Source organism: Miniopterus schreibersii, assembly GCF_964146895.1.
Source record: "Miniopterus schreibersii genome assembly, chromosome: 10".
Classification (NCBI taxonomy): domain Eukaryota; kingdom Metazoa; phylum Chordata; class Mammalia; order Chiroptera; family Miniopteridae; genus Miniopterus; species Miniopterus schreibersii.
This window is the reverse complement of record NC_138110.1, coordinates 4545492-4558082: the sequence shown is the minus strand read 5'-3', so window position 1 is coordinate 4558082 and position 12591 is coordinate 4545492. Positions and strand designations below refer to the sequence as shown.

The 12591-nt window shown below is 53.9% G+C and overlaps 1 protein-coding gene across 1 annotated transcript in view; it reads right to left on the bottom strand.

Annotated features, from left to right (window-relative positions):
- The window catches only part of BMP7 (bone morphogenetic protein 7), a 76481-nt gene that overhangs the window by 33319 nt on the left and 30571 nt on the right, over positions 1-12591 (bottom strand). The window contains exon 2 of the mRNA XM_081148467.1: positions 12073-12265. Coding sequence (XP_081004593.1) covers positions 12073-12265 — 193 coding nt within the window. The remainder of the gene's footprint in view (positions 1-12072; positions 12266-12591) is intronic.

The following is a 12591-nucleotide window of genomic DNA, read 5'->3' as shown; positions in this document are numbered from 1 at the left end:
CAGAAAAGTGATGCGCAGCAGGCAGGCGAGGGCAAGAGGAAATGAACTTAACCGTGGAGCTTGCAGGCAGAAGCATGTGTCCCAGTGACCAGACCCAAGGTTTCTAAGAGCAAAGGACAGATCAGAACAACTCGACGCAGAGTGAGAGCGGCATCTAACAGTCACTGTGACTGTGGGTCCTTAAACCAGAGTGCTGGCAAGGAAGGGGGTGCTAAAGACACGGCCCACTCAGCAAACTATGCCAAGTGCCAAACGTGCCTCAAGGCCACTGACCCGCCACAGTTCCAGGTGGATACTCATTTTCCGCCATATTTCGGAGACCCCCCCAGGGACACATCCTGAGTCAAGGACTTCAATGTAAGTAGTTTGTCTGAGAAGTGACCCAAAGAACCACCTGAAGGGGGCAGGGATGGAAAAAAGAGAAAACAGGAGCTGTGGGCATCTGGGACCCACCACTCCCCCTCTGCTGCTTGAGCACAGCTCAGCGTGGTGCTTCTGGGAGCGAGGGCACATGCTGGAGGAGGGACAGCTGCCTACATACGGCGCAGGGGCCTTGCCCAAGGTCACCTGTGGGTGGTGCTTGCGAAAGAAGACAGTGTGGAAGGGAACAGGGGTTCTTCAACTGCCCAGGAATCACAACTCTGGCCCTCCCAGGTCCCTCCCCTGGGAGATCAGGGGGCTCCTCTTTCTAACTCAGTCCCATATGCAAAGCTGACTCGCAAACCACCTGGCCTCCAGCCCGCTCCCCCAAGCTATGGGCCCCACCCAGAAACGAAGGGTGGGCGCACATCCTGAACCCACAACATTAAGAGATAAAGAAGCCTCCTGTGGATCCAAGTTCTTTAAAGGGTCCCCAACCACCCTGAGGAAGAGCCAGAAAAAGATCCTGTCCCTCAAAAGGTACTTACGATCCACTTTTCACTAAGGAAGCCCTACCACCCCAGACCACAGGACACCCAGAAGCCCGCCAGCAGGGGCAGGGCTGCACGGCGCGGTGTTTTAGGGGGTAGAGGGTGGCGAGCAATACGAACAGGGAGGAGGACGGAAAGTGAACACGGGCAGGGCAGCAGCCTCCCCGGGGCTCGCCCAGAAGGGCAGCATCTCAGATTCTTCTACCTGGCTCCTGGCTGCCAGCCCCACTTCACCTGTGAGCATCCAGGGATCCACACCCCTTCCTCCACCCCAGTGCTTCTCAAGCCCGGGCGGTTCTGCCCCCCAGGGGGCATTTGACAATGTCTGGAGACATTTTGAGTTGTCAAAACTGGAGGTATCGTCTTGTGGGTGGAGGCCAGGGATGCTGCCAAATACCCTACAGTGCTCAGGATGCCCCCGAAATGATCTACCCCAAACGTGGGCAGTGCCGAAGCTGAGAACCCGGCCTCCAATACTGATGGACGTGGAGTTATATACACTTCAGATCCTTGACACTGGCTGGGGTGACACGTGCAACTCTGTCTCCAGAAGCCGCTGCAGGAGGAGGAGCCTAGTCACCCTCCGGGGGCTCTGCAAGGCACACCCCCCTTGCCTGGCTGCCTGCCTTTCCAGGCACACTTCCCCATGCTCTGACCGTATCTGGAAACACATTCTGATCATTCATTTTCACACACAATGCTCATCTCAGGGTCATCTTCAGGGAAACCCGACAAGAGGCCAGGGGCCAGCAACGTCACTTGCCAAGCACGGCTGCCTTGCCCGGGGGGGGGGGGGGGGGGGGGCTGCACTGGGGTTCAGGCCTCCTCCAGGTTTGGCAGGAAGGGGTGCTGCAATCCATGAGTGATGCCTGCCTCGGGTCCCAGATGGAAGTGATGGCTTGTGTGCCAGAAAGTAGGCCAGGCGTCAGCTTTCCTCCCGCCATCCTTAGAGGGCAAGTGGAATGCCATGGGTACCGTGGAGGGAAAAAATGGCTCTGGCGAGGGCTGGCAGTGAGAAGCTGAAGGCAGAGCCGGTGTCTGGAGGAGCCTCAAGCGCTCATCCCAGGCCCACTTCTACCCTGAATGTGAAGTAACCAAGGACCTCCTCGGCCGTGGCTGACTTAGAAACATCTCCTCACTCCTGTCCCTACTGAGGTCACAGTCGAGCAGGCACTTTTCTTCCCAGCTACAGATGACCGCTCATGACCAAATTGAAAAATATTAATTCTCTTTGTCTCCTGCCAAAAAGGCTAAAGGAATTACAGGCCCTGATATGAAACACAGATGTTAATACATTTGGAAAATAGGCTCCTATAGGCGAGCAGAGGTCCAAGTATGAAGTGCTTTTGGAATTAAAGCCCGGGTCCAGTTCTACAGCCAGCCCTCAATACTGACGCCTGTTCCCCCGAAATCCATTCTGCACAGGGAACCAGGGCCATGGCGCACACAACATGCCCCGTTTTCAGACGAGAACCAATCCACCCTTGGGTACCCGCTGGCACATAAGCTCTAAATAATATGATTATAATCACCATGGGGAAAGTGCCCTGAGATCGAAAAGTATTATAATTATGGGCAATTTTCACTTTTTGGAAATTGGGCTCAGATGCTGGAGAGAGACTGCAAACAGGGCGTTCTCGGGTTTCAGTTCTGCAGGCGAGAACACGTGGGAAGTTTGCTGGGCGGACAGGCCATGGCTGGAGATGCCGAGATGCCGGGGGGGGGGGGGGCTAAGGGCAGGCACGAGCGCCCCTGGACGGGCACTCGCTCAGCCAACAGGTACGTATCGTGCACCTCCCCATGCATCCCGTGCCGGGCACGGCGCTAGGGGCTGGAAGCCTCTGTGCGGAGTCACCTGTCAAGTCAGGGCCCCATGCCTTCGAAGACCAGCTCCTTCTTTCATCCATTTGTGCACGTTTTGCTCAGTGCCTACTATGTGTCATGCTCCAGGGACAAAAGATGCGTTGGCACTGCTAGAACAAGTTGGGCAGGCCTTTTTTTTTTTTTTTTTTTTTTAAATATATCTATTGATTACAGAGAGAGGAAGGGAGAGGGAGAGAGAGATATAGAAACATCAGTGATGAGAGAGTCATCACTGATCGGCTGCTTCCTGCACACCCCCGGCTGGGGGTGGAGCCCCCAGCTTGGGCATGTGCCCTGACTGGGAATCGAAACACGATCTCCTGGATGCTAGGTTGATGCTCGACCACTGAGCCACACCCAGCCGACTGGACAGGTCTTTTATCTTCTCTGCCTCAGTTTCCTTGGGTAGAAAACACATCTCCCCACCATAACCAATTCCTAAGATTGCCGTGAAGGGAACGAAAAATGTGTGTCCCTAGCCAAGGGAGACAAGCAAATGGGACTGAGGAAAGGGGCAGGCTTCCTGTCCTTGACCCCTAATGTGGCACCGTGCCTCAATTTTCTTGTCTGAGAAACGGGGCTGGTGAAGCTGCCTCCCTCGGGGGCTGTGATGGAAGGGCTAAGGCGTGTCTGCTGCATAGTAAGTGCTCACTACAATCACCTTTGTCATCATCACTGTTCATGAGGGCAGCCATCTCTTCTCCCCGTCCAGGGAGATGTTGTCGAAAAAGAGGGGGCAAAGATTACATGGCGAATTTGGGAGGCAACAGCCAAATCAACTGAGATGTAAAAGGAGCAGCCATTTCCCACAGGCAGGTCTGCAAGGGGACAGCTTCATGCAGCCATGTGCTCATCTTGACCTTCATGGTCAAGTGTTACATCCACGCGGAGGGACGTGAACAGAGCAGACAGAGGAAGTGTCTGTAAACGCCTTTGGTGTCATCACGTGTGCTCTCCTTTCCCAGAAAGACATCTGGACCCCCATCCGCTCACCTGGAGAATCCTGGCTGCTCCTCCCCAGCACTGTCCACGGCCTGCACACTCCTGGGAGGGGGCAGGATAGGCATCTCCACCCCCATTAAAAGGGTGCAGTGACTCATCCAAAGTCCCTCAGATCCTCAATGGAACAGAACAGAGCAGGGAGCAAGTCCACTGGGGAACTTGAAAAATCCTCAGTGCCCAGGTGCCATGAGCATTCTGAAGGTGGGGCCCCAGCACCCTGAATTTTATCTATTACCTGGTTTTGAATTAGACCTCTAGTGTGTGGCCTCGGGAGGGCCATCTGATTGTTCTGTGCCCCAGTGACCTTCTCCACAAAATGGGAGAAAACAGACCTCTCAAGGTCCCTGTGAGGAGTAAGACAGGACGTGTGCCACCTGCCACGCACCAGCCTGATCCGTTGCAAGCACACAACAAATGAGATCTGCTGCCACTGACTCCACCCACCACCCATATTCCACCCATGATGCTAGGCTTGGGATGGATTATGGGAGGAAATAAAAGGCACAAAGATTTAAAAAAACACACCAAGGCCCACCAGATGGCCTCAGCCCGCAGGACAGGAAGCCCTGGGCCATTTGGCTCCAGGATGCCAAGCAGGGCAGGCCGGCTGCGTCTATGACCAGCACTGACTGGACTGGGCACAGCGTTTCCATCTGTGCCAGCAAGGTGTCAGAGAATGCAGGCTTTCCCAGAGTGATGCCCCTACATACGCGGGAGGACCCCAAGGGGAACCAAGAGACGTACTGGCCCTGGTCTCCTGCTCCAGCTGCTCCCTCCAAGCTGGGGTCTAGAGGACGGTGGCAAGGCAAGGAAGAGCACTGGGGCACCTTGACCAGGCTGCTCCCTGCTGTGCTCCCCTCTGACCTTCCAGGACGTGCCAGAGGGGCCCTGGCAGCCGGCTGCTCCCTCCTTGCCCTTGAAAAGGCTACTGGGGAGCTGAACCGGAAACTCCTGAGACAGTGGCTCCAAACCAGAGCTCACGCCCTGGGGCTGAGGTGTAGTGTCTAGAGAGGGAAGCCAGGAGACATGGAACCAGGCACGTAGGCCTTCAGGAGCAGAAAGAAGGCTCCAGAAGCTTCCAGAAACCTCTAGAACCAGAGCCCGAAGCAATCTGCACCCTCAGCCAGACACCTCCCCGCCTCCTTCAGACTGTCAATCAGGGCCTGGACTTCACTTGGGGTTCAGTCCTATGGAGGAAAAACAGTCACCCTTGAGGACCAGGCAAAAGGGCCCCGGGGGCCTGTATTAGGAGAAATCTCTCCCCTTCCATCTTGAGGCCATAAGACAGCTCACAGAAGAGCGAGAAGAGAGAGCTTAGCCACCCGTCCACAGCCCTGGCTACACAGGAAACCACACGAACACACAGCCCTACCTCAGCCTCTGCTGTGTCCGGCTTGTGAAAGCCCCCGTGATTCTCATGCGTGACCAAGGCTGAGAACCACAGCTCGGATGCATATCGCCCTGTCTAACCCCAGGCGAGGAAATCTGTACAAGCAGAAAGCACCATGTCGCTGGCATGGCCAAGAGCATGAGCCCAGAATCTAAGAACTTGGCCACTTTCTCACTGCATGATCTCAGGTGAGTTACTTGCCCTCTCTGAGCAGTCTCTGCACCTGTGAATGGGGATGACAAGTCTTCCTAGGATCATTGACAAGGTACACAACCAAGGTGAAGTGTCCCGCACAACAGTGATGACAAGCCTGGAGCAGGTGGTGGGGTGTGCTCTGGCTGGTGACCGTGTCCCTCTGACCAGATGTGCTCATGGTGATTCAAGTCAGAAAAAGCCAGAGTCTTGCTACCAAGTCCTACGTAGCACGATGAAGACAGGAAGCGTCTAATCTCCCACACTGGGGTGCGGGGACTACAGTGCTCTCCCAGCAAGATGTCCTCTACATCCAGCACCCACGCACCTTCTCCTTGGACCTAAGCATAAGGACATCCCCTGGGGTGGGTCAGAAATGCAGAGGCTAAGGCACCACCCCAGCCAGCTGACCCTGCACTGTATTTTCACCTGATCCCCCAGAGCCGCTGGGCTGAGCTGAGCTGTTAAGGGGCAAGGATGCCACTGGGCCAGGGTCAGGGAGCTCTGAAGGACACACCCTTCTCTGAAGAAAAGGTAAGGCTGCCTGGCCGGGCATGGCTCAGCGGTTGAGCGTCGACCTAGGATCCAGGCGATCGGGGTTCGATTCCCAGTCAGGGCACATGCCCGGGTTGCAGGCTCGATCAATGACTCTCTCATTGATGTTTCTATCTCTCTCTCTCCCTCTCCTTTCCTCTCTCTGAAATCAATAAAGATATTTAAAAAAAAAAAAAAAAGAAAAGGTAAGGCCGAGGTAGGTGCATGGGTGCCTGGAGAGTTGGGGGCACTGCTGAGGACACCAGAGACACCTCCTCCTATGGGAAGCTGAGAACCTGGGGAGCCCCGGGGAAGGCTGCTGGGGGCACAGGGCTGGCCTCCTCCCTCCCCACCGCCTGGGGGTTGCCTTGGGTTGAAGGGAGCTGGTAAGCCACTCCTCAGCCTCCCTCTCCAGCCCATTGCAGGGACAGCTCCCTCTTCCTCAGAGTGACTCAGGCTGCCACTGATCCAACCTTGGCCCCGGAGACCACTGTGAGGTCACCCTCCTGGCAGCCAAAGTCCCTGAAATGGACCAAGGAACATTTTTCATCCAGCTGCCAACATCACCTAGACCTGGACAGTGTCTGATGCCCTTTGAGCAGATTCTCAGGCCTGCAACCCCCAAGGGGTATCTCACAGAGCACCCACATCCCCTACACATAGGCAGCACTGGGACCTGCAGGGGCGCGGGGTGGGGGGAGATGGGAAATGCTCAGTCTAGTTTCCACGAATGAAACCCGTTAACTAATGTGACCTCCACCCCCAAACACCCTCACCTGCAGCTGGAAAAGGAGTTTGAGCCAATGGGACAGACGTGAGTCCAGCTCCAGGAAGCTGGGCCTCAGCTGATCAGGCCCTGGGTTTGGGGTCCAGAAAAGGAGGGCAAGACTCAGATGCCCTGGTCCCCACTACCCCCAGCAAGGCCACTGGAGCCAAGGCCACTGACCCCAGACCTGCCCCTCAGCCCCCACTTGGCCCCCAGCCTGCAGGGGTGGCTCCAGCATGCCTTTCCAGCTGTCTGGGGCCATACTGCGAGCAGGGTCTGAGGCCGTGGAAGACCTCCAGCTGGGCTCATTATCGGAATTTAATCTGGATTCCAAGAGATCAAGAGGCCTGGGTGGAAAGTGGCTGTCACAAGGGGAGAGACACTGAGGCCAACCCAAGCCAGCTAATCCCCGGCACCCCCAGGGCTTTCCTGAAGCTCAGGCAGAGGCTCGCCAGAGAGCCAGATGTCCCAGCCCCGCACAGCTGAGCAGCCGGCCGGCAGCAATGAGGCCATGGCTCCCTTAGGGGGAGCAGGCCGGCCACACAGCAGGGTGGCGGGGCAGGATCTGGGCTCCTTTCAGGGAATCAGATCAGTCACAGGCCTTCAGCTTAAAGAAAACGCCTGACCCCAGACTGAGGAAATGCAAACCAGGCTCCACCTCCACACAAGCTCAGGCTTTTATCCCCATCAAAGGCTGAACAACTCAGAGATTTAGCAGAGAGGCAAAAGCACTGCCACAGCCAAGCCTGGAGCCCTCCATTTTCCTAAGAAGGCTCTGCATTCCCTGTGATGATGGTGAGGAGGAGGAGGAGGATGGTGGTGATGGTGATGAAGGTGATGGTGATGATGATGGTGGTGGTGACGATGGTGATGAAGGTGATGGTGATGGTGATGATGGTGGTGACGATGGTGATGAAGGTGATGGTGATGGTGGTGACGATGGTGATGAAGGTGATGGTGATGATGATGATGGTGGTGATGGTGATGATGGTGTTGATGGTGGTGGTGATGATGACGATGGTGATAAAGGTGATGGTGGTGATGATGGTGCTAAAGGTGATGGTGATGATGATGGTGGTTGTGAAGATGGTGCTAAAGGTGATGGTGATGATGATGATGGTGTTGATGGTGATGGTGGTGATGATGTGGTGATGATACCAATATTGATAAATTTTACTGAGCACTTACTATGTTACAAGTAAATATATTAACCTCCTTTACCCTCACCACAACTCTGAGAGGTACATGCAATCATGAGCCCCTTTGTATAGAGGAGGAAACTGAGGCGCCAAGGGGTTACTACTTCCCAAGACCACATTGGGATTCAAATCTTAATAGCCTGGTTATCCCACCTGGGGAATTACATAATAGGATCGTCTTGCTTCTGCATTAAAAAACAAAATAACCCACCCAGAAAAAGAAACAGTAATTTTTAAAAATTTTACATTTTAACTTCTGGAGAATGAGAGACTAGCTTCCTTCTTTCAGGTGCAGAAAGGAAATTTAGAAATCTAAAGAAAGCAGCCCTTCCTCCCCTCTCACTGCCTCTCACTCTACCCCCTGCCCTACTTTGTACTCTACACCTGTCATGTCACCTCCTCTGCTTGAACGTGAGCTCCTAGAGGGCAAAGACTTGGGTCTGCTAATTTCCACTGGTGCAGGGCACACAGCAGGTGCTCAAACATTTGTTGACAAGGGACTTGGCCTCCCAGCAAGCCAAAAGCCCTCAGAGGCAGGAACCCAAAGGTAGGCTGGGCATCCCCAGAGGTTACCTGTGGCCAAGCTGCTTGTTAGGGCAACCTGGTACACCTGCCTTGGCCACCTGCCAAGGAACCGTGGACAGCTGTCCCACCTGTCCCTCTTCCAACCACAGTGACTCAGGCTCTCTCCTCTCCCCTGGGGCCTTCAGATCTACCCATGGATATAAGGCAGGGTCGAGGAGGCAGCCACCTCAAACCATGAAAGGACCAGGTGCCCACAATGTCAGCAGGTTGACACAGGCAGAAAGACAAGCAGCTGCTGGCAGCCTGGTGGGGAAGCCAAAGGCTCCTGTTTCATCTAAGTAAGGACTAAGTGACTCACCGTGCCCTGTACCATCACCTCCCTTCTGTCCTACCTGCAACCCACAGTCAATGGCCCATCTCTGCCTTATACCTTGAAGTTCCCCCAAGATAATCCCCAACCCCAATGCCAGATCTTTCTTGTCATTCAAATGTCACCCATTCAACAAGGCCATCAGTGACGACCCAATTACCTTATCAGGCCAGTTGGTCTACCTGCTCGCTTGCCTGCTTACTGCCTGTCTTCCTCACTCCCTGTCACAGGTTGAACTGTCTCCTATAAAGATATGCTCAAGTCCCACCCCTAGTACCAGTGAATGTGACATTGGAAAACAGGGTCTTTGCAAATGTAATTAAGTAAGATGAGGCCACACTGGAGTAGGGTGGAATCCCAATCCAAGATGACTGGTATCCTTATAAGAAGAGGAGAGGCACACAGAAAGAATGCAGGTGGCAAAGGGAACATGACCCTGCCAACACTGATTTCAGACCTCTGGGCTCCAGAACTGGGAGAGAAATTTGTACTGTTTTAAGCAACCCAGTCTGTGGTCCTTCGTTGGGGCAGCCCTGGGAAACTAGTGCACCCCTCAGCTAATGTTTAGGCAAGGTCCCCGCTCTCATAACCCGAGCTGGCTGGCGCCCGCAGTCCAGTGATGAGGCCAGCACCGCATGAGTGCTCAGTGGTGGCTGAATAAACGAGTCACCAGGCCCCCACGTTTATCTCCAAATGCAGTGGTCTCTGACTTCCCTCATGCCCGTCTAGCCCGTCTCCGGGTCCGAGTGCTCTTCCCAGGGTGTGGGACAGACTGGGTGTGCACACTAGGCACAGGGCCGACGAGTGGGGCACCGTCCCATCCAGGCGGTGCCCGCGGGCGCTGGCAGTCTCGAAGCACACTCCTGCTCAGCGATGAGGGCGGCACAGCGGCATCCTGGCCGACCCCAGAGACCCCAGCGACACCGACGGGCAGGGGACACATTCCCACCCAGAAAACTTGCAGGAAGAGCCATGCCGGTGACACCAGCCACCCTCCCAGTTCTGTTCAGCCAAGCCCACTCGGGACAGCAACATCCCTGAGATTTCTGAGGTAGGTTCAGGGAGCCTGCAGGAGGCCCAGGTGTGAGCGGGGCCCAGGGTTTGTACAAGTGGGGCAATGGAGTGCTCTTGACCAATAGCCGCTGGGCACCTGCCTCACCCCCAATTACTGTGCCTTCATGAGAAAAGTCATGTGATCTTGTTCAAGAGTCCCAGGGACTTGTCAGCGTACAGAGCAAACATATATGTCCCCAGGAAGGAACTCAATGCTTCTTATAACTGGGCCTGGGCCAGCGCACAGCCCACCAGGGGAAACTGGGCACCTGAGCACCTTTGGTAAGATTCAGAGCCACCTCCCCTGCACCATGCCCATGTTCAGGTACCATAGGGCACTGCATTTGAATGAGGGCCCTAAAATGCAAATTCAGTCCACGCCGAGATACCATTTGTCACCCATCAGACCAACAAAGACCAGAACAGTCTGATACGAGACCATGTTGGTGAGCACAGGGGAAACAGGCATCCTTAGTGTGGCTGCTGGGAAGACTGGGGTCATCAAAAGGAGGTTTACAGCTGCGAGTACAGTTTATTCTTGTATTATTATTTTTAATTCTTGTGTTACTTATTTGTATTACAACTGTAAACCTACTTTTGCCTGCCCTGGTATAAGCTGATACAAGCTTCACACGCAGCAGTTAAAATCTGCCAAGTCACTATGTGTGTGCACTTTAGGGGGCTAGTGTGAGTATAAAATGAAATAATGAGTGCAAGGCATCGGAAACACTCAACAGTCTGGTTTTCTCAATATTTAAGATTACTCCCAAAATGAAGGTGCTTGACAAACAAGGCAGTAATGGTCCCTGTGTCCCCAGTGTGGTAACAGGTCCCCATTCCAACTGAAGATGCTTGACTGCCCATCCGAAGAAGCTGCCCACCCACCTTCCTTCCATTAATTACCAAGGAACAGTATGTGGGGAGTGGGTAAAAGTCTGATACCTGAGACATCCAGAAACCCAGCCCACGGGTAGGACGACATTGGTCTTGGGCACCTCAGGACTGCGGACTGGACTTGTCATGCGTTCCAGTCAGTTCTCTTAACCTTCTTACCTCTCAGGAGACCTTGAAACTAAAGGGTCTCAAGAAATTAAAATCTTAAAACACTAGCATTTGGTTCCTGACATCCTGAATTTGGAAGGCTGAGAGTTCTCTGCCTGTTTATTTTTGGTTTGGGGGTTTCTGTCCTCTAAGATGATTACAAATGGCCACTTTGGTTGGTTGCCTGACATCACGTGAGGGTTTCACAGTGATGAATGGGGGAGAGGCAGACCTTCAAAAACGTTTCTCCCTCTTCCCCATCCTCCCCTTCCATGCCCCTAAACACGTGCCAGGCCCAGACCACCCATAAATACCCACTCGAGGCCACACAATCCAGGCTCACTGGCCATCCCCTATTCCTAGCAGGATTCATGGATGGTGATAGTTTTAAGAAACAGTGACATACACTGCTGGTGGGAGTGCAGACTGGTGCAGCCACTGTGGAAAACAGTATGGAGGTTCCTTAAAAAATTAAAAATGGAGCTGCCTTTTGACCCAGTGATTCCACTCCTAGGAATGTATCCTAAGAATCCTGAAACACTAATCAGAAAGAATATATGCACCCCGATGTTCATAGCAGCGCAGTTTACAATAGCTAAGATCTGGAAACAGGCCAAGTGCCCATCAGTAGATGAGCGGATAAAAAAGCTGTGGGACCTTTACACCATGGAATACTATGCAGCTGTAAAGAAGGATCTCATACCCTGTGGGACAGCCTGGAGGGACCTGGAGAGTATTATGCTAAGTGAAAGCCAGGCAGAGAAAGACAAACATCACATGATCTCGCTTATATGTGGAATCTAAAGAACTTAATCAACTGATGAACAGAATAGCTTCAATGACATGGAAGCACAGATCAGACTGAGGGATCTCAGAGGGATGGAGGAGGGCGGGTGGGTGAAAGGGGAGAGATTAACCAAAGAATTCATATGCATATATGCACAACCCAAGGACACGGACAATGGTGGGGAGAGGGACTGGGGAGGGGGGTGGGAAGGGGTGGAATGGGTCATTGGGGAGAAAAAGGGACATCTGTAATATTTTAAACAAAAATAAACACACACACAAAAAGAAACAGTGACATACATATACACCCTCTTCTAAAAAGATACTCAGTCCAGGGCCTGGCACAGGTGGGTGCTCCAGGGTAGAAGCAGCCAGGCCTGTCCTTCCTCTGTAGCTAGAGGAAGCTCAGCAGCCCTCCCAGGTATCAGCACAGCACCCACCTGCCCAAGTGCTCCTGCAGCACCTGGTAGACGCTGATGCGGAACGTCTCATTGTCGAAGCGTTCCCGGATGTAGTCCTTGTAGATGCGGAATTCGGCTGCGGTGACGGCTTCCCCTTCAGGGATCTTGGAAAGATCGAATCGGAACTCTCGATGGTGATAGCGCGGGTGGAAAAACTCTTTGTCATGTTCCACTGGAAAGGGAAGAAACACACACCAGCACCAAAAGCCCGTTAGTAACTGGATTTCACTCTCCAGGCTCAGAGTCCAAGCATCTGGCCTAAGCTGGACATGCCCACTGCTGGCGACCCCTGGTGATAACGGCTCAGTCCATGACCTGCTGCAGGCTAAAGCATCGCAGGCTCAGACCCTGTGGTCACCTGGGAAAATGGGGGCAACAGCGCGGCGTGCGACCTGCTGGGAAGAGGTGGCTGACCACAGCTGTCCCAGGGGCCCTGGACGGGCTCGGGTTCTGGGAGATCAGGCCTGGGCTTGAATCCAGGCTCAGCCACTAACTAGC